This window comes from Aythya ferina (assembly GCF_964211825.1).
Source record: "Aythya ferina genome assembly, chromosome: Z".
Lineage (NCBI taxonomy): Eukaryota > Metazoa > Chordata > Aves > Anseriformes > Anatidae > Aythya > Aythya ferina.
Genome location: NC_140299.1, coordinates 44,292,593 through 44,318,132, shown reverse-complemented (window position 1 = coordinate 44,318,132; position 25,540 = coordinate 44,292,593). Strand labels below are relative to the sequence as shown.

General features: G+C 36.6%; 1 protein-coding gene across 1 annotated transcript in view; it reads left to right on the top strand.

Moving 5' to 3' along the window:
• Window positions 1–25,540, top strand: part of FANCC (FA complementation group C) — a 75,007-nt gene that overhangs the window by 33,761 nt on the left and 15,706 nt on the right. Inside the window, 6 exon segments of the mRNA XM_084503875.1 lie at window positions 10,182–10,301; window positions 11,075–11,139; window positions 13,872–14,036; window positions 17,450–17,606; window positions 22,498–22,550; window positions 24,683–24,782. Coding sequence (XP_084360001.1) covers window positions 10,182–10,301; window positions 11,075–11,139; window positions 13,872–14,036; window positions 17,450–17,606; window positions 22,498–22,550; window positions 24,683–24,782 — 660 coding nt within the window.

Sequence of the window (25,540 nt, the reverse complement as noted above, 5' to 3'; positions counted from 1 at the left end):
AATAGACAGTTAACAATGCCAAGCTAACATGAATATAAATAATTTCTTGGCTTCTGGGTCACAATAAACAACAGCTAAGTATCTCAAAGAACAAAATGGGAAACCAAGGATTCTGCTTTCCTGCAAGGCTGCTTGAGGTTTAACAGCAAGTGTCACAATTTGCTAGCCAGCTGACATTTCTCAAAGCACTTTAGTAGTGCCAGGTGGCTCTAGTAAAGAATAATGATTTGTTACTGACAAACAAGAAAGTGGTCTCTATTTGAAGAAATTCTGCTGGCATTAGCTGTTTTTGCTCAGCCTACTATAATTAGTGACTAGCAGTTATTGCATCACCATTATAGGTGTATTTTTTTTTTTTAAACTAAAAAGCTTAAGAACATTTTTATCCCTTTAAACTTTTAACAACCTGATATTTATGAAGTCCAAAAACAACGGACTAAAAATAATTTCCCCTGAACATCATCCTAGGTTGGATGACCTTTGGGTATTTGCAACACATACCAAGTGGAAACATAAAAAAAAAAATGATATGGAGGACATACATTTATTGATAAATTATCTTCTCTAGAAAGTATTAGACTTAAAGATTTAAACTGAAAAGTAAAATAATTTTATGATGCACTCAGTCTTCATAAACTTAAATGTCTTCATCTTGTGATGCTTTTTGTTTGTTTTGTTTTGCCTTTTATTTAAAGAGTTCTTCTGTGGAAGGCTTGTGTTTTGGCTTTTGAAAATTGTGGAAGGAAGAGGGAAATTAATTCTAAATCTCTGGCTACTTAAAACAGAGGACCAAAAAAAAGAGATTTACGGTTGACTCTGGTAAAGCTATTGAATTTCCTTTTGTAAGTTAGTGTAAATGTGTGTTTTATTTCAGCAGCAAAAGTCTCTCCTTTTTAATACAAAGAGTAATAGTGCTTTCTAGGTGGGTGTTTTTAAAAGAGAGAGGAGAAAGAAAAGAGGAGATTTGAAACTGCTTTTCCTGTTTGAGGCCAAGCGTAGCCTCAAAGCTTGCCAGCCCCACAATTCCTAAGCTTTTTCTTATGATTTCCAAGGGTTTTGTTAGTGATTTGCAGATGGAACTTAGGTTTTGGAACTCATCCATTACAAAGTTGTGTGGTCTTAGCCACAGTAGTAGTGCAACATGTTTTTCCTATCCTAGTCTCACAGAAGTTAACAGAGCTTAAATTGCTGAGAGAACAACAATGCAGCTTCCCTCCCCCTTTCCCATAGTTTTCTTTGCTGCATACCACTTGGAAATCAGGATCAGGTTAATTTTGAATTGTATGGAAGAATGTAACACTTTTCTTCCATTTTAAGAAGGAGAAAAACGTAAGCCTACTCTTTTATTGAATTTAGATGTATTAGCAAGATGAATGCAATTAGTAGCATGTATCAGTTTCTAACAAAAAAACAAAATCAGTTTGAATGATTTTTTTATATATATTTTTTTGCCATTAAGCTTTTCTAGTCCTTAATAGTCTGTTTGTGTATTTTAGCAATTATTGTTTTATTAAAAAAAAAAATAATTGCAATTACAATTGTTGATGCAAAATTAAGGAAATTGGTCTAATGTAAGAACATCTGAGCAGTTCTGCTGCAAACACAGACTAAAGGGAAGCCTGCTTGGAAGGCAAAATGGGATGAAGGGCTCTCTTGCATCAGGTGAAGCGTGGAGAACTTGATATCTATGCTTTCCTGCCCAGTAATATGTGAAAATCAATGAATTCTGCACATCTGGCAACATCAATTTGGTGAAAGAATAATATTGTTCCTGGATTATTATTATTATTTTTTATACTCTGAAGTAATATTAACTCAGTATAGTCATTTGTCTATAGATTTTCTTTAACTTGATCAGATTCTTGAATGCCAAGGCCCTTGTATCTGTAGGAGAGTTTAGCAGAGTAATTTGTTTACTATTGGCTAGTCTTTCATGGTTATCAATGGAGATTTAGATGTGGGCAGATTTTGGATTGTCATTCCAAGTGAATAAGAAGAAAAATTAGAAGCTCCAATAAATACTAACCATGTACTTGTGGCCAACAATTTTATTTAATGTGCTGGTATGGAAATTTAGCTGATGAAAACCATCCCATAAATGTAAAGAATGTGTATCCATAAACTGGGCTGAAACAAAAAAACTTCCTGACAGTAAATGTCAGAAAGAAATGTAGGAAGAAACCCCTCCCCACCCTATACTTAGGCATTTTGGCCATGATCCAGTAAGTTACTGAGGAATATTTTAAGCTTAAAGTTATGTTGAAACTTAAGTGATTTGTTTGTGCAAAGCAGTTGAGTGGTTACTGGAATAGACTCAATTGGGTAAAGTGGGAGGTTGTGTTGACTAGCTAATCATTTAAATATGTGTGTATAGCATTTACTGTGTTTAGTGTATGTCGTATAGCAACTTGTGTATTTGAAGTATGTTTTAAAAATGTTTGAATTTTAAGGCAGAAATTTGAGATTTTCATTAGGTTATCATTGATAAGTAAATAGTTAAAGATTTTTTTTTACTAGACTGTAAAATACACTCTTACATTTTGGTAATAATTAAGTTGTTAACAACATATGCCATGTAATTCCCCCTAGCTTAAATGCTAAGATTTGTATAAAAAGTTTAGAAAACAATTTTGTTTAGAGTAAACTAGTGCTCTAAAAGCTACATTATGTTTAAATATGTATGATGTTGTACTACCTTATTTTCTTGTTGGTTTTGGTTTGTGGAAAACGAATTTTCTGTCTTTTCCTGGAACTAAGGAGCAAGTGAGCAAGAGGTCCTGTAAGCAAAATTAAAAGTCACAGACTTTGTTATGATTGGATAAGTGTTTGGAAATAATACAAATTGTGATATGTTAGCATCCTGCTGACAGAATTGCTTTTGTAAATGGTTGGTCTCTGAATGAGCAGGCTTCCTTGACGTTTACAGACTTAGCTGCTATGATTCTCCATAACTGTCTGTTTATTTCATAGTAAAAAGGTTCTAAAAATACCAGACGAGTTTGTGTTTTATTGACAATCATTTATCGTGTCCCATACCATCTACATTAAAACTCTTAAGCCTTCAGGCAGGATTATAAAGAAAAACTGACTAAAAATTATCTGCAGACATTTGAGTTGGACTGAGCTGCTGAAAGCTAATAAACAAACAAACAAGCAAAAAGCAACCAGGGAATAATTTAAGCACATCAGAGCAATGTGTTTACCTTGCTTCCTGAGGACTCTGGTCAAATGGTTTAAGATTTAATTTGAAAAGATGGAACACTGCCTCTTTAAAGAAATAAATTTTGAATGAAAGATTGGAAATGATGTTGAATCAAAATCATCACTAATGTTGCAACTTATTACATAGTCATGAAGCATTTTTAAGGCCAGGTTGGAAACAGAGTGAGATCTCTTCTCTTCTAGACCTGTGTTGAAAGCAATGGACCCATCTGACAGTACAGGGAGCACTTCAGAGCAAAACTGATCTGCAGACTTTTGAAGTCATTGCCATACAAGAAATATTCATTCCCAAACCTGATAAAATGTAAAGAGGAAATAGCATTTACTTCTATTGTTTCCTCTGGATAAGATTTAGCTTTTTGCATGATACCTGCTTTTCCTTTGCACAGCAGAGAAAATCTGGTTCATGTCTAAGCAGATGGAAAGGTCAGAAATAAACCAGTTATGTGATCAGATTTAAGAAATTTACCCTTGGGTATCCATGTTGTATGAATTCCAACAAATTCACATACATTGTAATTTTCAGTAAGATGTCAGTAATAATCTTTTCTCAAAAATAATGGCACTTTACTTAGAAAGATAATATACAAGAAATATCCTGTAGGATAATGATAGCTCCTTCTGTTCCCTCCTGCTTTACCTGTCACTGTGACTGACTCATCCAAGTTGGCAAAAAAGCACAACAGTGTCACTGGAAAGTCCTAATTAGTATCAGATTCAGTAGGCTCATCCCAGTGAAACCATCCATCTTTTCTCTCCAAAACACATTGCCGCTGTCGATTTTAACATCTGCTTTCAAGGACGTTCAGAATCGTTAATACATTAGAGAGACTGCGTTGAGAAGTTTCCAGAAACAAATTGGTTTATTTGGTTCTCTGGAAGGCCTTGGTGTCAGCAGTTCCAGCACAGTTGCTACACAAATGCAGATTCCAGAATGAAACTTGTCGCACGGTCCTGTAAATTTGAAAAATACAAAACAAAGCCCCCACTATTTCTGTGTTGATGCTTAATTTCAAAAGTAATCATGCCTTTAAATCCGGCTTCCCCCCCAGTGCAGGAGGGGATATTTGCAATTACAAAAGGAAGGGGGGAAAGCCTTTAGACCTGTTTGAATCCCTGCTTAGTAATAACACTATCAAAAGACCAAAACACTTTCTCCTCCTGTGTGGAGTTGTGTATGCTGGTTGGGTTTTACCTGAGTATTGCTCAGTATACATGTAAATGCATCAGTAAAATAAAGACACGGGCAAGGTAGTTTAAGGAAGTTGTTCACTATGAAAGCTTTATGAAAATTGATTAATTCAATTTCAAGCTGAAAGGGCTCCTGTCACAGAACTTTAATCCAAGGCTGTGGGGATGGATGTGTTCTCTTGCAAGCCATAATTAAGATGGTTTTCTTTCTGCCTCCTGCTGAATCAATGGTGGGGAAAATCAAACTAGAACAGAGAGAAATATTTTCTAATATTGCAGTGTGCCTTGCTGCTGTTCATTTTCCAGAACCATGGCACCTTGTTATTTTCCTTTCTGAATGCATAATTTCTGCCATAGACTCAAGTGTACTTGATGGGTCCAGTCCTTAACATCTACCCACAAGCTCTCAACCTGTCCATGGCTGTTTCTTAGAGGCAGCTCTACACAATCTGTCAATTTCTTAACAAAGAGGAAAGCACCCTTGCCCCTCCTTTCATGACCATCTCTTCTGAAAACCTTGTAGCCCTCTATTCCAGTGTTCCAATTGTGTGATGCATCCTTCCATGTTTCCATGATAGCAATTATAATTTTCTAAATATGGTAATAGTTTTCTAATCACGCAGTAGCTTCAAACTCCTTCTCACTTCCCATGCTGCATGCATTGGTGTGGAGGTGCTTCAGCTGGGCTTTCAGCTGCATCACCTGTTTAGAGAAGCCCTTCATAATTGCTTTGCGACAACTCACAGGTGTATTTACCTGTTGCTTCCTAACATGTCAGTGTTCCCTGGTTCTTTTCTGTCAGTTCAAGGCACATCCTCTTCCCCTGCTGTATCTATTTTTAAGTCTTGCTATAATAAGAGCTTGCTGCCCAGAACACTTTTGCCCCCTGTCGGGTGCATCCCATCTGGTGTCTCAAAAGTGCATCTGAGACTGTAGAAGCCCAAACCTGAGTGTGGCACCAGCCGTACACCCCACTGTTCACCCAGTCTGCTTGTCTTCTTCTTCTTGGGTTCTGTTCTCCATCTGGCAGGTTAGAGATTTACATGTATGTGCTCCTGATCCCTGCAACATCTTTCCAAGGGATATAAATCCCTTATGATGTTTTTGTGTCTCCTTGTTGCAGCTGCACTCAACCACACTCAAAAGAGTAGGAATGGGCGGTAGTGCTCTGGCTTTACCTGACTTGGTAGCTCCTTGGAATAGTTTGCTCAGTTTCTCTTTGAAGGTTATTAGCTATAAGCTTTATTGCTTTATTTTCGGCCATTATCTACCCCTTCCAGTCCATTTATGTACTTAAACAAAGTATGCTGTTATAAGATGATGTGATAGAATAACTTAAAGCATCTTGTTTTTAAGAAATAATGTGCCATATACAAAAATAGAAGTGGATTGTATGTTTACTTTTTTTTTTTTTTTTCAGACAGCTATCTCCTAATGCAATGTATAGTAGTATAGAATCACTACTTGCAACCAGAGTTAAGTACACTAAATAAGCTAAATTTTCTAGAGAGGATGAGAACTTTCTGGGCATCTTTTTCACCAAAGAAAGCATTTAAACATATTTAAAGAAAAATAAATGCTTTGTATTATTGATACCAAATTTCTTATCTATGTTGAATGTAAGTATGTCTCATGCTTTGCAATGGCAGTAGGGTCTGCAAAATGAAGTACATAAGACATGAAGCTGAATTCTTAATGTTTTTCACTTTTTAGTACCTACCTTTCCTTATACATACCTAATACGTTGTTCATACTGACTACAGCATTTCCTTGACCCTGTTTCCCTTGCCCCCTTCTGGCTGTTCAGAGATTTTGTGTATTCCATAAAAATAGCTGAAGTGATTTGCAAAATCCCAGCAGGGTTGTAGTAAAATGTATGGAAGAGGGGTGGGGGAACAAACCAAAGCCCTTCAAAACAAACAAGCAAAAGATCCTTGGGTAAGTGTTGGAGGCCATAAGCAGATTGGTGATGTTTAGTAATTTTGTCTTGTATTTTCCTTCATTAAAAGGTTAACAGTGACTGTTACACAAGGGCATTACTCTTCACATAAAGAGCATTTGATTTGTTTCATCCTTAGGAAAAATAGTTTGTTCTTCCCATTACTGAAGTCTTTCACTGAACAATCCAACTGACTTTGTGTGTTTTAAGCTCCATCTTACCTCTAGCAAAATGTCATCTCAGCATCTCATCTACCTCCTGCTTTATTTTGTTTTCAGCTGGATACCTGATCCTACTTTCCATACCCTCCTGCTACGTAGAAACTACTTGTCTGAACCCTTGATAGTGTTCTGAAAAAAAAGGCTAACGAGTAATAGTTGAAATGGAAAAAAATATAATTAAAGGTTCCATATTAATAAATTATTCAAAGCATGTTATGAGGTTGTATAGTTTAACAGATTTTAGTCTTTTTAATCACTTACACATTTTGAAAATCACCTCCTCTCCCCCCTTAGGAATGCAGAAGTTGCTTTAAAGTTATTTCTTTTGAAACTGTGTTGCCTTAGCATTTTCCTTCTTTAGTCTCAGAAACGCCACTAGATGGCGGGAGAGCAGCAATTTCTCCTGGTGACGGCTATTCAGGAAAAAAGTTTACAATGAAAGAAAATGGTATTTAGGCATTTCAGTCTGCAACAAAGTAACCCTAAACAAAAGTACTATAAATAATGTGCCCCAAATTCTTGTTGTTTACCTTGTAGTAATAATTTTCTTAGATTTATGGTGTGCTTCTCCTTTTTAATCTTCTTTTCTACATTAATATATCAAAAAAGGCATATACCTAATTCCAGGGCTTCTGAAGCAGTTGTCTAGGGATATTCAAAAAAAAACATGTAGAAATTTACGGTGACAGAAGGAAAAGTGCCACCAAAACCTCATCCCTAGATATGGGGAAAGCGGACTTCAGGCTGCTCAGGGAACTAGTCAGCAAGGTCCCCTGGGAAACTGCTCTTGAAGGCCTCGATGTCCACCAGTGCTGGTCATTCTTTAAGCGATGCCTCCTAGAAGCACAAGATCAGGCAATTCCTAAATATCGCAAGTCAGGCAGGCGGGGCAGGAGGCCGGCGTGGCTGACCAGGAACATTCTAATGGAGATTAGGCGGAAACAGAGAGTGTTTCGCTACTGGAAGGAGGGCCAGGTGTCATGGAAAGAATACAGGGATGCTGTTCGTGTTTGTAGGGAGAAAGTTCGTGTGGCCAAAGCACACCTAGAGTTGAAGCTGGCTGTGTCTGTGAGAGAAAATAAAAAGGGTTTTTTTAGATATGTGAATGGAAAAAGGAGAACTAAAGAATACATAGGGCCGCTCCTTGATAGGGAAGGTCTCCTCACAGACAATGACATAGGCAAAGCAGAGACGCTTAACGCCTTCTTTGCCTCTGTCTTCAATGCCGATGATGGGCTTCGGGACCCAGGGTGCCCTGAGCTGGAGGACCGGGACGGTGGGGATGACAAACTCCCAACTGACCCTGAACGTGTGCGGGATTTGCTACTCCACCTGGATCCCTACAAGTCCATGGGTCCGGATGGGATTCATCCCCGGGTGCTGAAAGAGCTGGCGGACGTCATCGCAGAACCTCTCTCAATTATTTTTCAACGATCCTGGGAATTTGGAGAGGTCCCGGTAGACTGGAAGCTGGCAAATGTTGTGCCGATTTTCAAGAAAGGTCAGAAAGAAGACCCTAGCAATTACAGGCCTGTCAGTCTCACGTCAGTGCCTGGTAAAATCATGGAGAAGATGGTTCTCGAACTTACTGAGGCACACCTGGGGGACAAAGCAGTCAGTGGTCCCAGCCAGCATGGGTTTGTGAAGGGTAGGTCCTGCCTAACTAACCTGATTTCCTTTTATGATAAGATCACCCGTATGGTGGACCAAGGGAAACCAGCTGATGTGATTTTTTTGGACTTCAGCAAGGCTTTTGACATGGTTTCCCATAGGATCCTACTGGACAAAATGTCCACCATACAGCTAAACAAAAACATCATACGAAGGGTGAGCAATTGGCTAACGGGCAGGGCCCAAAGGGTTATGGTAAATGGGGCTGCGTCAGGCTGGCGGGCGGTCACCAGTGGGGTCCCTCAAGGCTCCATTTTAGGGCCGGTACTTTTCAATATTTTTATAAACGATCTGGATGTAGGAATAGAAGGTAGTTTGAGCAAGTTTGCTGATGACACCAAACTTGGAGGAGTTGTGGACTCGAATGAGGGTGGAAAGGCCTTGCAGAGGGATCTAGATAGGTTGGAGAGCTGGGCGATCACCAACCGCATGAAGTTCAATAAGAGCAAGTGCCGGGTCCTGCACCTGGGACAGGGAAACCCTGGCTGCACGTACAGACTGGGCGATGAGACGCTGGAGAGCAGCCTAGAAGAGAGGGATCTGGGGGTCGTGGTAGACAGCAAGTTGAATATGAGCCAGCAGTGTGCCCTGGCAGCCAGGAGGGCCAATCGTATCCTGGGGTGCATCAAGAACGGCATCGCTAGTAGGTCAAGGGAGGTGATTGTCCCGCTCTACTCTGCGCTGGTGCGGCCTCACCTCGAGTACTGTGTGCAGTTCTGGGCACCACAGTATAAAAAGGACATGAAACTGTTGGAGAGTGTCCAGAGGAGGGCTACGAAGATGGTGAAAGGCCTGGAGGGGAAGACGTACGAGGAACGGCTGAGGTCACTGGGCCTGTTCAGCCTGGAGAAGAGGAGGCTGAGGGGAGACCTCATCACAGTCTACAACTTCCTCGTAAGGGGGTGTCGAGAGGCAGGAGACCTTTTCTCCATTAACACTAGTGACAGCACCCGCGGGAACGGGGTTAAGCTGAGGCAGGGGAAATTTAGGCTGGACGTCAGGAGGGGGTTCTTCACAGAGAGGGTGGTTGCACACTGGAACAGGCTCCCCAGGGAAGTGGTCACTGCACCGAGCCTGTCTGAATTTAAGAAGAGATTGGACTGTGCACTTAGTCACATGGTCTGAACTTTTGGGTAGACCTGTGCGGTGTCAAGAGTTGGACTTGATGATCCTTAAGGGTCCCTTCCAACTCAGGATATTCTATGATTCTATGATTCTAAATATTTTTGGGTTTCTGAAAGCAGAAAATTAGATAAGTGGGTTTTATTTTTATTCTAGAGTCTTTAATCAGATCACCCTTCTAAAAAGTACACATAGAGTAATGCCCCCAAGGCCATAGGAGTCACAGAGCTTTCATCTGAACTTCTCTTGTGGTAACATATTTTTTAAATGTAGGTCTTTTGCCGTGTTTGCTAATCCTAGCCCTATGTCACAAGGTGTTAGGTATGACTGCACAAACATACCGGGGCCTCTTGTAGGAGTGATATGGAAAAGTAAACCTTAACTTCATGCTTTTTCTTCTTGATCAGGGTACTGCTATATGCATAGTTTTTTGTTTGTTTGTTTGTTTTTCCTGTGTGACAACATGAATACTGCTGTTTGGGCCATATCTCACTGAAATGACTGAAATGTCTCCTAGAGAACTGAAAGCTACCTAAGCTCAGACTGCTTTGACATGGCCTCTTTTGCCATTCTAGAATTGCAGAAATCGAGTGGCGTGTGGACCCGTGTTTGACTGTGGTGTAGCTGAGGCATTTTCCTAATGCTTTGTAGGAGTTGCGTGCTCCTCTGTCTTGATCATACGGCATAAAATGACCACAACCTGTCAAGAGATCTTCCCCAGATACAGGTCAATAGCAGTCAGTTCTTTTCACAAGTCATGTTGTAGACTAACAAGTCATGTTTTTTTTTCTTTTCCTTCTGTTAATTTTCTGCAGAGTTTGCTGTGCCATCTCCTTTCTTCTTCTAAGTGGGAAAGTAATGAAGCTGAAACCAGTACATTCATATCAGCTCTTGGCTACACATCAGCAGATTATTACTGTCACTTAGTTGAAAATGTAAGTGTTTTGTGCAATTGAGATTTTGTTTATAATAAATCACCAGTTTATAAGCACATACATGGAGTTGTCATTGTTATAAGGAACATGAACTGAACTTTGTTTATCTTTTCTTACCTCAGTTACTTTTACAGCCTTTTAAGGGAGAAAATGAGGTGGGAGATCTTTGGACAGAAGAGAATATTTTGATTAAAACATAGAAGTTGTAATAGAGGTTGACAATTTTTTGTGTGTCTTTGTAACAAAAATGCCTGTCCTATCATTCAATTTTCCCTGTGAAGATTAAGTTTTATATATTATTTCGTGTGCAAGAACATGACTTTTTAAATGTTTATTTGAATTTAAAATGGTAGATATGCCTTGAATACTAAGGAAGGTGTATTTATGTTCAATATATTAAAAAATAGGAGTAATATTTCATAATACGTTGACTTAAATCAGACAAAACATCTAGAATGATTATTTTTCTGAAAGTTTTACCTCGATTCTTGGCAGAGCTAAAATAGCTTGTTAGTTTTCAAATGCATAAGGTAAATAACATGATCAAAAACATTTTGAACAGTTTACTCAGTGATCTGGACAACTTTAATTTGGCCCCAACACGTTAAAAAATAGAACTGAGTTAACAGGGGAAGTTACTAATTTCATAGAACATCAGCCATACAGAGAACCATGCGACTGCTTCTTTGCAGTATATGTATTTTATTTTATTTTACTTTACTTTACTTTGCTTTACTTTATTTTACTTTATTTTATTTTATTTTATTTTACAGATTGTCTCCTCATTAGTAACAGAACTCAGAGGAAATCAATTTAATGGACTTACTGTTCAAGGGAGGTAGGTGTTACCTAGACATTATTTTGATATGTTTTAGTATTGATCAGTACAGTGCAGTGAGGACCTTTTTGCAGTCTTGGAAATGCAAGTACTTAGGCTTCGGTTGATAAGTTTTGGTTATGCATGTTTCATGTATGGACTAGCTTGCTATGCTGTGCTTCATGTTACTGATAATCACTGTGTTTACTGCTGTATACCTTCTTACAGCCAAACTTAACTGGCAGTTACTGAAACAAAACAAAACAAAACAACACTTTTTTTCCAAAGGATTTTTTTTTTCCTTGTGTAATGGTTTTATATGGAAGTGTTACTATGCACTTGCTATTAATGAGAAATTTTTCCATGCTCATTTAAATAAGCTCCCTCATTTTTCTTCTAATAATAGTTCCTTGATCTGGTACCAAATAGTGCTGTGGCAATACTGTGTTTCACAAACAAATATCTTAAATGTACCCAAGCACATAGTATCTCCACCCTTTAACTGCTTCCATGCCCTGATTTTCTAAGGAAGAAAGTCTGGAAAAGTGGGTGTGTGGGAAATTGTGATGTGCTGTAGGCAGATCTCCAATCTAGATTATCAGGAGATGCTAATACTCATTTTGCAATGTCGTGTAGTGTGTTTGTACATGTCTGGATGTAGTCGGTGTGAATAATCACCTTCTTCATCCACACTACGTTAAAAAAAAAAAAAAGGCAAAAAAATACATTTGCCTGTTATAACTATTTTCAAAATGATTGTGCCTTTCTACTGGCCTTGAACCATCAATCATGATCTTTTGTAAATACTCTAAAAGTTATAATTCTCAAAGTGTTTTGGTAGACCTTTTTGATTATATGCAAATTAAATGTATTTCAGCTAGAAAAAAAAGTAAGAATAGGTATTCTAAATATAAACTATATACTTAGAATGTGTCTGTTCCTTTAAATGTGTGATCTTTGCATAAAATGTGTGATCTGTGTATATCCTGTTCTTCAGAGTCAAAGCTGCTGACACTGATGAAATGATTTTTATTACATACATAATGCCACATAGCCGGTAAATTCACAGGGAAGAGGAGATTGATTGAAAGATCCTCACAGCGTTGTGATGCCTTCTGTTTCTTTTGCATAGTTTGGCTGTTTTCCCTCTTGTACCTAGATGTGTATGTATGTGTAAAAAAGTATAAATGATCATGTAGACAGATTAGTAAGGAGCACCACAAAGCTTTGTTGAATGTAGAAAACAAACACCCACATTTTATACTATAGGGTGAAGCAGACTGAGCTGAAAAGCTATTGAGACTGTTGAGAAGAGGAATATCTAGTTTCTACCAGGAAAAAAGGAAAAGTTTGAACTTCAAGTGGATTTGGAGTATAGAAATGATGATATGGCTGTTTATTTAATTTACAGAGACAAATCATAAAACCATAGAATGGTTTGGCTTGGAAAGGACCTTAAAGATCATCTAATTCCAACCCCCCAGATAGGGCTTGCAGTTGGAGGTGTACATTATTTTCATTGCTGTGTTCAGTGATGCTCACAGCAACATGGACAATATCTGTGGAAATTCATTGCACACAGTGAAATGCACGCACTGCACCGTGTTCTCCAAGAACATATTTTAAAGATTATGTAAAAGAAGAAAAAAAATGCCTTTGCAGGGTTTTTCTTCCAGAGTTAAAAGTAACAGTAAAGTAAGCAGCTAGCATTTGCTAATCCTGGATGAGGAATTAGATTTTTTTTTTTAAAGGAAACTGATTCAAAAAAAGAGTCTAAGGCCTGCGAACTTAGCATGTGTAGCCTGGAAAATACTACTGCAGAATAAATATTAGCCTAATAATTATCATTCCTACATAATCACTTCTCATAGCAAAACTGTATCTCAAAGTATTTCAGTGAAAAACCTTAAGTATATGTTTGATTGGGTACTTAATCAGAAATCTGAGTCTTTGAAAAGGTGTCATGTTTTATTTCTCTCACTGTGGATATCACTATGGTTCTGTGTCTACAAATCATAGCATTTTGTCACAACATATGCCAGTGACCTTTTTTAGGCAACATATTTTGGGATCAGCTTCCATGTTTCAAAATATATTTATGTGTGACATTTTTATTCTTAGTCTTGTGGCAAGCTAAATCACTATCTTTAGTCATTTCCAAGAGTGCAGTTTTAGCAAGCAGGTCAAGTGAGTGGTTCGTACATAAAGATTGAAATTCATTACATATTTCTTTAACTGCAAGACAAACAGTTTTTGCTCGAATGCTTGAAGTCAGCAGGATTTGTAGTGTTTGGTTCATAGCAGTTCTCTCTGTTGAGAGGAGAGAGGTCAAGGAAACAGGAGGTGTTAAAAGCAGATAGGTTGTCTCTTGTGAGAATCTAACAAATGTACATGGGAGCTGTGAAACTGTAGGCTTCTTTACCTGTCCTTTGCTGTTTTCCGGGAAGGGCAAAGTATTTCCTGCTAGGAAGGCAGTAATTACTGAGTGAACATAACTAGCTGCACTTCAGAATTGGTTTGATATCCCTCATGTGGTATTCTTTCTGCACTAAAATATCACACTTCTGTCAGACAATATGCAATAGGCAATGCAGAATGGTAAGTCAACAGTTATTCCAATAAATATATATATTTTTCTGCAGTCAGTTATTCATCTCTTGTGTTTAATCTTCTGGAATTAATTTTGTTTTTCTTACCTTGTTGGTTTAGAAATTTAAATTTTGACTTTTCTTTTCTGTATTATTTTTCCTCAGTGTTCCAGCCAGTCGTGTGAATGCTGTGTCCCTTTTCTGTCTCCCTCTTATTACTTTGCCTGATATAACTCCACTGCTGGAAACTCTTCTTCTTTACCATGGAGGCTCATCAAAAGAAATCCTGAGCTCACAGTTCCTGGAGGCTGTGAATGATGCCTTTCTAAAGTAAGTAGCTGTATGATTTAAAGTAAGGTCCATATGATCTTTCTGCTTTCTGTGATAAAGATTAATTCAATTAAATGTCTTTTCTTTAAACTTGTATGCTGAATGCACTCTACATCTTCTGTATTATAATAAGATACTTTCTTTGCACTTGAATGGCAGAGCTCAGGTTGTCAGCCAAAGCAGAATTTTAAAGTGCTGATTTACAATTTGTGGCATAACAGCTTTAAATACTATGCCTTTATCCCACCTTTTCTCTAAAACAAAGGTAAAAGTTTTAGGATTTTAGGAAGCTGGTGAACGATATGATTGCTTTTAATAGAAATGTTATCTACTTTTCATCTAGGTGTATCAGCATGCGTAACTTGACATTTTCAGAGCCATCTTTACTTTTCAATGCATGAGATAAATTCTTGTTTAAGTGGTTCCATATTTCTCTCTTTTTTTTTTTTCTGTGAAAATGATTCTCAAGATTTTCAGTTCTGCTGATTTTCAGCAGATTATTTTTAATGAGGCTTATAGAAGCAATTTGTGAAATACAGTTTTGCTTGTTTTGCTGCCACTAAAGCCACTGTTTTGATAAAATCAATCTATGGATGAAAGCCAGCTGAGAGAATCTGAACATCAGCAAGATTGGCTGTGCCAGGGAAGAAAAGACAGTTTGATTTATTCAAGTTGTAACTGAGAAAGATGGTTCCTAATTCTGTTTTGTGACAAAGTTGTTGTGTACCTGTGTCACCAGACAATTTCGGTCACCTTTGGCCAGCTAGGAAATTCCACTCAATCCTGACAGATGACAGCTTATCTTTGATTTAGGAGTCTCTGGCATCTCGTGTTTGAATCGCATGTGACATGACTTTCTCTGAACTCCTTCTGAAGCTGCCAGACTTGAAGTAGCAGGATGTTACAACATATTTATGAGATAACATAGGATGCAGTTGCAAGAATATCAGATCTGTGCACTGCTCATTTCTCTTGACTTACTCTAGGACTGTCATTATTTTCAGAGGATTTGGTGATCTTAGTGTGGGACAAATAAAAGATCACCTAATGCTAGACAAATATAAATCAAAGCTTTAAAAATAAAAAGGTAAATAAAAATGTAAAACACAAACAACAACAACAAAAAACAGTAATCAAGTTGCAATTATGTATTACAGATTTTTTTTTTTTTTTTTTTGGATACTAGAAAGGATCCTTTGTGAATCCTTTACTACAATTACCCATTTCTCTTCTTTTTTAATCAAAGTTTTAATTGCTTCCCCTTAGCCAAGAGCATTATTTCTGAGATTTTTTAGCATTATATACATCATTGCTCCTCTGAGCATTCCAGCAAAAATCAGTAATCCATAGAAAAAGCGCAGGTACTAGTTTGTGCACGTGCTCCTGAAAGTCGAGGAAAACAGGAAGAAAAGGAATGTGAAGGTCTGTAGTGAAAGGTGCAAAGTCTGTAGTGAAAGGTGAGTCTCAAAGAAGGGTGAGCTGCCTTTTAGTCATCCTTTTTGCATGGCTTCAGAATGAATGTGGTCTACAAGCAGTAATGCAGAGCAAGTATGCAGTTTCAGCATGGATAATTTATACTAATGACAGTGAGCCAATAGGCAGTCGATCGTGACATGCTTTTGCCACTTCATAAAGTGAGTCTAAACCCTTTAGATGGTTGTAAGAGGTCCTTCTGATTAAAATAAACATTGCTTAATCTTTGAGCTACTTGTTTATCACAGTGAGCAAAAATAATTCAGTTCATGTGTCTTTTTGACAAAGTGACTCATACAGGCCCCTTGACAAAAAATATTTGGTTTCACTGAGAGAAGATGTAGGCTCACAAGTCATTTGCATGGTACACTCTTGGCTTGCTACTGAAGATCTTGTTATCTTAAGATGAATGTACTTGTATTTTTTTCCACTTTAATAATTTAATTCTGTTCCCTAACTCTGTCATTGCATTCTGGTCACAGTTTTCTTTCTGAACACGGGTGAAGCCTGCTCCAAGAAACAGGGTCAGTAAATACTAGGAAGAAAACTGTGGCTCATGGTGCTCCCAGAACTTAGTGGTGTCCCACTGAGACTGAAATTTCAGTCACAGAAAGATAATGACTACAGTTTTCTTCATATATGGTTTTTAACTCTTGGAGCTCGAATACATCTAAGAACACCTTCTTAGATTTCTTTTCTTGGCATAATGTTCACAATACCTACCGTGCTACTGCAAAAATAAAGAAAATAAGAGGATTGTGGAAAAATATCTCTCATCATTCATAATTTATTCTGATGTGCATATGTGCTTTAATAGTGATACCATATTAATTATACAGCATCCCAAAACTGGGCAATACTTAAAAAATTTGAAATTCTAAGGATATGTTTCTTCCTGTCTACAGAAGTACAATTTTAAAGTAAGCTATTTAATAGACTTGAATGAAAAAACAGCTTTTCAATAGAAATAAAAATTTTGAAGGCTGATACTTAAGCAAGGGCATGATAAAAAACATTAAAAAATCAGAACCTAAAATGGCGTTAAATCTTCCTGCTAGTATTCTTTTATTTTTTATCAGTAGCTTCAGTCTGCGTGTACTCTTCTGTCTAATTATTTTTAATCTTAACTGCAAGACATGTATTTCTTGTTATTTAGGTTTTGTTTTGTTTTTAAGTTTTTGATCTGAAATAATAATAATTGCTGCAAAAATGTTCCGGGATGTTTTGTACTGCAGTACCTGTTCTTCTTGGGTGGTTACTGTAAAAGGTTTTGATGTGTGCCAGCACATTGTGGTGCTGTCTCAAAATAAACTATGCCTTCTGTTTCCTAGTGATATAACACTATACTTCAGCTGAGCTATAGCTGAAAGCTTTAGGTGAAGAGAGATTTCTCTTCTGAAGCATTTATCTGACAGGAGCATTGGCTCCTGTTAGTGTTGGTAGGGTCAAGAATTATCTACCTCTGCCTAGTTCTTTTTGATTTTTTCCTTATTACTGTGCGAAGACAGGTAATGCTTTGACGCAGCCAGTAGTAAAATTGTATAGGACCTTCGTGCTTACCTGCCAGCTGCTGATACTCTCTGAGCAGACAGATCTACAGGAAACTGTCTGGGCATGAAAATGAGTGGGTATAGAGTCTAACCTTTCTCTGGGGTTAAGCAAATACCAGTCTCAAACCCTCTAGTTACATTTGCTGGGGTCTGATATAACCAGGTTTTTAGATTTTAAAGATGTGTAGGAAAGTATCATTTTTAGGTGATGACGATTCCTTATTACTCTTTACCACTATTTTTTTTTATACTGAATAGAGTACTGCAAACAAGATTTTCTCTTTTGCTGCAGGAGATCAACCTGCAGCAAAAAAGAAAAAGTAAAAGTTACATTTTTGCATGTCTTCCATTTTTTCAAGGAAAAAACACTATTTTTTTCCTCTAACCCAGGAAGAAAATCTCCCTTTCAGAATCAGCTGTCCTCAGTCTCTGGCTTCGTCACTTACCAAGCCTTGAAAATGCTACGTTACATGTTTTAGACCAGCTGGTTTCCATTCAGATGAATTCACTGGAAGAAGTGGCTTCTGTCATAAAAGACTCATTTCTGGTATGTACAATGTTGTAGTACATTTGATACTGCTCTTTCAGGCTTAGGAAGTGATGGTTTTCAAATATGTCAGCATCTTTGAGGGAACGGGGCTGTCATGTGGCAATAACTTTGGCATTGCTGAAAGCAAATCTCAAGTCATAAATTTCACTAATTTTTTATTTTTTTATAATTAATTGACTGAAGGCAAAAAAGAAGTTTCATCCTGTGATGAAAAACAGATGAAGAAATTGAGAATCCTGTTGGTAGGAGTACTGCATACCTGCCTCTGTCTTTAAAAATTATCCCCTTTTGCCAGGGAGGATTTGAATCTGTTTTTACCTCAGTCTCTGTGCCCATTGAAGTTTAGCAGTTTAGACTGCTGAAGTTGAAATGCCTTGTAGTTTACTATTATTATGGACTGCTTAGTTACTTGGTTTTGTTTGAAAACTTGAATAAAATTCTTAATACATAACATTTCTTAAACTGTGATTATGATCTATTTTAAAATGCACCAAAACTCTTTCCTGTTAGAAAACATAGTGACGCTGTACCTCTTACAAAATAATGAGCTAGTTAGCAATGCTATATGCAAACTGGTTACTTAGAGTGTGAGAAAACATAAGTACTACACACTTAAATTACGTATTTCTTAAGATAGATAGCACTCAAAAATGGTACATCACGTCTTATTTTCCACCTATGAAAGATTAAGTATTTTAGATAGGAAGTCTAAAGTTTTAAAAATTCTTCTGTTTTAATTGAATCTGCAAATTTCTATTTTAGGGGGTCTTTATAGTACTTGCAAATCTCATAAATGCTTGGCATCAACAGCATATTGTGCATCATCTGGGATTCTAGTATCCCAGAAAGCAAAGCTTATACACAAGGCCTGTACATAGTTTTATGTATCAGATACACTATGCATTGAATGCAGTACATGGTACCACACATGGCTGAGAAGAAAAGTCTAAGTTAGGATGTAGCAGGAAGTAAAATGTTTGTTTTAATTATTGGTTTATAGGTGTTTGTTAATGACTTTCATGCCTACATTGTTTTATCACATCCTGATATCTCAAAATAACGGAACCTTACTGTGCTAGCACACTTAAATTATTCTTCTTTGTCTCAGCTCCAAAGACTTGATACGTTCAAAAAAAGACATTCACGAAGGGGAAGGACCAGAGCAGCAGCTTTGAATGCTGGTTTAGAGAGGACATCCTGTGGACAAGGAGTGGAATGAAGGCAGGCATAAAGATGAGAGCATTTGGAAGATGCATGTAGTTTATTGGTAGCAGTTGACAGAAGAGAGAGGATGTATAAAAGGGAGATGGTTTAGGAATTAAAAACAATGGGATTACAATCTTCAGAATTATAGAGGGAAAAGATTGGATCTAGAAACTGTGGTCTACAATATCTAATGATATACAGCTTGTACCTGGTACTGTAAGGATAGTTGTGTGGTGTTAGATCTGTCAGCACCTTGAATCCAACAGCCTGCCTGAAAGACATTTGAATATTTATTTGGGAGTATGGGTATGCATGTTTTGACAGTTGGATGAAGGCATTTATTGGATGTGACCTCTTTGCTTTATGGGTATAGTAATAAAAAAGTGGAAATGTGAGTCGCCAATTGATAGGTTTAGACATTTCTTCTATTTGAAAGAAGACCTACAGAGTACAAATAGGCAGGTATATGTTGGTGTTTTGATTATAGTATATGATAAGAAAGAAAAATCATTAAGCTATTTTGTAATTGCATTATCAAGGCCATTTATCTAAACAAAATATTTTGAAACAGCAACCAAACTGTACATAAGCCTCATAGTGACCTACAGTACCCCTGTGGTTATAAAATACTATACTTCTATTGTAATAGCAATTTGATATGAAATACTCATATTTGAATTCCAAGTGTAATTATAGTGTGATGGTCCACTAACTTGTAGTCTTATGTGGTATGCTATTAGGTTTGTGGGTTTTTGGTCTAAACTGGAATTAATATTGGAAATTCTATGGTTATTGAAAAGTAACAAAAACAAGTGAAGTGACCATCACAAATTGTTTTTTGGCTTCTTCAGAATTTGGTGGGTGGATAGATGTCTTCCTTGCTGAAGTAATGTTGAATATTTTGTGTGTGAATAAACAACTAAAATTTAAGTAAAAACACATCAGAATGTTATACTTTACTAGAGATATATGCATATATATACACTAATTTTAAGCCCATTTTTGTAAAGAAGTATGCAAACAAATCAATGTCGATTATGATTTGTATTCTGTTCTTAGATAGCTTTCCAAAGAAGTTTTATTTCATTCAAAGATATAAGAAAACCCTACTATATTGCAATAGGTTGAGAAGGCTTAATATTTGTCATCTTCTGATGTGCTTGCCAAACCACTCTCCCTCATATTTGAAAAGGCATGGCAGTCAGGCAAAGTCACTGGTGAATGAAAAAAGGGAAAAAGTATTTTTCCTATTTTGCTCCTTTTAAAAATGGCAAATGGCTCTGTTTTTGTTTGATTTTTGTTTTGTTTTGTTTTGTTTTTGAAGCTCCACATCTCACACTCTTGAAAATATGTAATCATGATATTACACATGCAATTACATTTCCCTGCATTTGGATCTTTTCAGCTTAGCACGTGTTGTGCTATATGGAATGTGCATGTTTGAAAAGTGATTGAACAAGCTGCCGGTAGACAAGATGTTAGATTTTCTGAGCTTTCTCTAAAAAATATCATGTAATTGCAGACAAGATTATTCAAATACAAAAATCTCTCATTTGGGGGTGGAGGGAAGAAAAAAGAAAAAAAGAGAATAATGTTAAAACCCAGAAACCCTGTGAGAAACCCTCCCAAACTTGAGAATCCCTCCCAAGCTCCAGAATTGCTCTAGTATGCCATGCTACACCAAAGGCACATTATCCATCTTCAGATAGCCTTGAAAACTTTGGTGCTATGGATACTATTCTTATTTTGAGTATTTTCAAATTAATGGATACAGTCTATTATCAAAATCTTGTGAAATTAGGTAACTTTTTTTTTTTTTTTCCTTAATGAGTAGACTTTCAGAATTGAAAATTTATTTTGGTCTTTTGCAAAAGAGCCATGGTTTGATCTTTATATGTGGGGGAACGTACTGGTGGACCCTGTTAGTTTGCACCCAACATATCTTAGGCAAAAGGGGGTTTGTATGTTAAAGGTGGGTAGAGTATCTGAAGGCATCAGAGAAATTGCTGAATTCAACCATTTAACCCACAGGACTGGTAAACATAGCTTTAACTCTCCACTGTTTCCATACAGTGGCTGAGATTGGAAAGGATGTCTGGAGGTTGTCTAGTCCAGGTTTTCTTTAAAAGAAAAAATAAGTCTTGTTTGCTTGTTTGTCACATCCAGCCAGTTGGTTGTTTTTTTTTTTTTTTTTTTTTTTTTTTTTTTGTTTGTTTGTTTGTTTGTTTGTTTGTTTTTTCTTTTTTCTTTTTCCTCCCTCTAACTGTGGAATTTTGGAGACCAGCCCTGCAACAACCTGAATGCTGTTTTTCATACATCAAAGCAACCAACTGTAAATATTCATGAACGCTAGATGGCATACGTTCAATAGGACAAACCTAGCTACAGCCATGTGACAGTGTGGTGAAACATAAAAATAAGGTTCTACCTAGTATTTCCAATATGCAAAGATAACTGTGAGGGAAAACAAAACAAAACAAAGCAAAACAAAACAAAAACTGTCCTTTTAAGAGCTTTTCTAGGCAGTTTGTCTTAAAGGTTGTCTTTTTGTTTTCTGAGGTTGTCATATAGGGTAAAGTCCTCCTTCTGCCTGTGTGTAATTAAAAAGCAAAAAGAAAAATCGCATTTACTAGATACTTTTTAGCTTGAAACAAATGCAAAAAAGTTTTCTTTGGAATGGTGCTTCAGACACTTAGAGCTGTTACAATAAATGCCATGTGTACTCCTTCCATGCATCTTGAAGTATGTAATATGCAATTAACCAGACATGCATCGTTCCAGATTCCTGAGTAATTATATTCTCATCAAATCTTCAGGTGCTAATTTCAGGACAAAACAACACCACCAACAAAAACAAACAAACAACAACAACAACAAAAAAACACGAGTTTGCTTTATGTTTGTTTTACTTTTACTTAAGCTAATGCACTTTGGAGAACATGTAAATAGGAGTATAATATTACTGCTTTATAAAAGCCTACATAAATCTTAGAATTTAAGAACATGGGATTAGCAAGTAGTGTGTTTACCCATGCATGTTTAATATAATTTTCTTAAAATAGTCTTTTATGTGGTAGAATCAAAAATATAAAAAGCTTCACTAATTAAAAAAAAAATAAAATAGTTGATGCACTGAGATATTTAGCTCATATTAGCAACCCTGAAATTAACAGAACATAATACTGTGAAAATATGTCTTGGACCAAAATGCATGTGGTAGTACTAAAGACAAAGGAAGTAAATATAATTTCTGGAATTTCATTTTGAAGATGTATCAAGAATCTCTAAGCACATCCAAAAAGAATCATCTTTAAAGGCAAGAAAAAAGCTTTTTAAAATCTTCTCCATGTCTTTCGCCTCCAGCAATTGCATGCAACAACCTGTTTTATCTGCCAGTTTTAGTATTTTTAGTGATTGTTGTCATAAACAGTTTGGTATCCCAGGTGTTTGCATTTATCAGCTGTTAGCCTGCTTGGTATTGCTGTGGCTGTCCCTTCATGATTTTAATGTAGTTATTTTGGAGAATATAACCCTGAGAAAATCTGAGTGTTTAGTAAGAGTTGAGGTAAGATTTACAGTTTAATAATTGCAGCATAATAGTATCCATTAATTAAGCCATAGATTATACAGTTGTTTGAGTTGCTTCTTAATGACTAATTTCCTTTCATTTCTTTACAAACAGCCACAAGCAGCAAGCCATCCTGCCATTTTCAGAATTGTTAATGAAATCTTCAAGTAAGTTTTGAAATTATAGTGGAAAGTGTGTGAAATTACCAGTCTAAACACTGAGATTTTCCTTCATGAGATATGTTTTAATAGAATATACTCTTAGCAGAATGCCTCAGTATACCCCTTTGTGTAATATACTGCAAATAATAGCAAATGTTAAAAATCCCGAGTACTTTATTGAAAGTTACGTTATAACTGTCGATTATAATTGACTACATTGTATTTTAGCCTTTAGAAATTGAAATTTATTTTATTCTATAGTAGAGATTTGTTGTTGAAATATTATTTTGATGTGAAAACTGTAAATACTCTGTAATGGCTTGGCCCATGCCAGCATGAAGGTGGAATGTAGCTATAATATTTGCATTTACCAATGTGGCATCTTTGACATTATGTTAATTATCTTCAGGATTAACATCAGATATGCTCTTATTTGCACTAAGCTATTGATCTGCCTGTTATTAATGAGTTTCTGTTCGAATGCATTATTTTGAAGCTATGTATATTGTTCACCACATGGGGGCTTCCAGTCCTTTGTAGTTTCAATGTTTTTTTCTCTTTGCTTGTCTTTCTTCTTATTTTATCATTCTTTTTGAGATGGTCTATTGCTGTGGTAATCAGATTTGATACAACAGTAATGCTAAGAAGAAGCTGATGATCTTTGTTCATCAAGTGTTTTCCTTTATAAGAAGGGAAAAATAAAAAAAAAAAAAAAAAAGCCTTCCAGGTGCATATGTTCAGGTACTGACAGAGGAGCCTCTACTGCAGAAACTGTAGTGCAGGGCAGAGGCAGTACACTCTTAGAAGCACACATCTAAACTTTGTCTCTTTCAGGAATAACTTTTCCTACTATTTGCATGATTGTTATTGAGCTTTAATGTGCTAAATTGTTTCTTCACAGGGAGATGCAGATACAAGATATTAATGATTTTTTTTTCTACAAAGTAGAAGCTTACTTTGTTGCTCTGTGCAGCTATAAAGTCCATAAGCCTGGCCTGAGTTTGTGTACTATTTCTTGTGTTTAAACTAGAGATTATATTTGCCTGCAGCTTTATGAAATTTCTGAATTACAGTAATGTGTTCGTTGTTCTCGTCTTCTTGATTGTTATGGAAAAAAAATAAGTCTCTAATAAAAAAAGTATATTAAATCCCAGTGTCAGCTTACTTTGAACAATTTTCTCCTGACCATTACACATCTTTTAAGGATGGGAATGAAAATTACTCTTGGCTGTCCACGTACTTTTGTGCTCCATTTGCTCAAGTTTTCATTATGCCCTATGGAAAGTCAGTTAAAGGGTTCACATTCCTGAACCTCCAGAATGGATTTTATGATTTCACCAATGAAAGGACTTTGGAATCAGTCTCTAATTAAATCTGCAGTAATTACTGATCCAAAGTATGCATTTGGTGTATACTAATTTCTGTTTGTGCTGCTTGATGATCAGTAAGGAGAGACAGTGATTGAACTGCAGCTGTATTATTTAATATTTAAGTTTGGTCTTCTTGTCTAGTTTGCTATAGATGGAACTTTTAAATTTGATTGACAACTTTTTTTTTTTTTTTTTCATTTCTTCTGACTACACTAGGAGTGCAGTACTTAACAATTTAAGTCTCTCCTAAAGTCCCTCTTTCTCTCTCATATTTTTCCTCCAGGTACCATGCCCCAGGAGATTGTAATTTCTTTCTAATTTGAGATGGCCCATGGATGCCTTCCAACAAAGCAATGAAATATGCCTAACTGTAGGCATAGGAATACTTGCCTTGAACCCAATGAGACTGTTCTAAAACCAAATTTGCCTAGTAAAGTCTGATAGTCTGATAGTCCGATTTTTATTTTTATCAGTTTTCCCGTATTGGTAAGGAAAATTCTACATTTCTGTGTGTATACTCTATGCACATAAATCCAAAGTATCTGTAGGGGTTGTATATGTTTTCTTAAAAACAAAAGGAAACAAAAACGTGAAATTGGTATTCTATCAGTTTCCACACTGGCATAATTAGTGTGATGAGCTCAAACACAGCTTGAAGCTACAGCCTAGGAGGAATGTACCTTTTTTTCCTTCCTTTCAATAACAGTGGTGTGTTTGGGGGAATAATTATCTAATCTGTCATAATCTAACTTCAATATTTATGCTTAGGAATGCACTGCTGGAAACTGATGGAACTCCAGAAGTTATGACCATAATACAGGTGTTTACACAGCTCTTCGTTCAGGTTCTCCAGAATGAAAACAAGCAGGTTGGTCAAGACCTACTTCTTAATGTTTCCTTTCAATGAGAACATACATAATTTTGCAAGAAAATAACAATTCTGCTGATAGGAATGGTGACTGAATATAATGAGTGAAACGGTAGCAACTCTATGGCTGTACATGCACGCCAAAGTTTAGTTCAGACATTTTCAACCGTCAATAAAAATGCAGCGTGAAACCAATATACCAGAGCAATTTACCTGAGTTTATCCTGAAATAATCCTACAACCTGTTGAGAACATACAAGCTGTTGTTTTTGTCGAGGGCAGTTGTCATGGTGCTGAAGTTTCTGTCTGTACAATGAGCATCATTATCGTCATGCACCTTTGACAGACAGGATGAAGAACTTCAGATTAGTTTTTCTTTTGCAGTTGTAGGGTTCTTTATAATACATGAAACAGAGGTCATAACCCCAGCCTCGTTCCCATTCCCTGTCTGTGTCCCCCACACTCAATCCCTCCACAAATAACAGTAAGTAGGATACCAAATACCAAAAGGTAGAACACGCAGCATGCAAAACAGTTTCAGTTTCTGGTCATTAATGCCTCGGGAGTTTTTCCTCAGTTTAAAGCTTCAAATTTCCCAGCTTAACATCTCTTCTTCTGCACAGAAGTTTACACTGTTCTTACTGAACTGAATTAAGTAGATTTACTTTTGTATGTACTACTTTAACCATCAGCAAGATCAGCTTCTTACTTTACATTTTTACAATGGGAGATATGAATAAGTTTTGTTTATAGGTTAC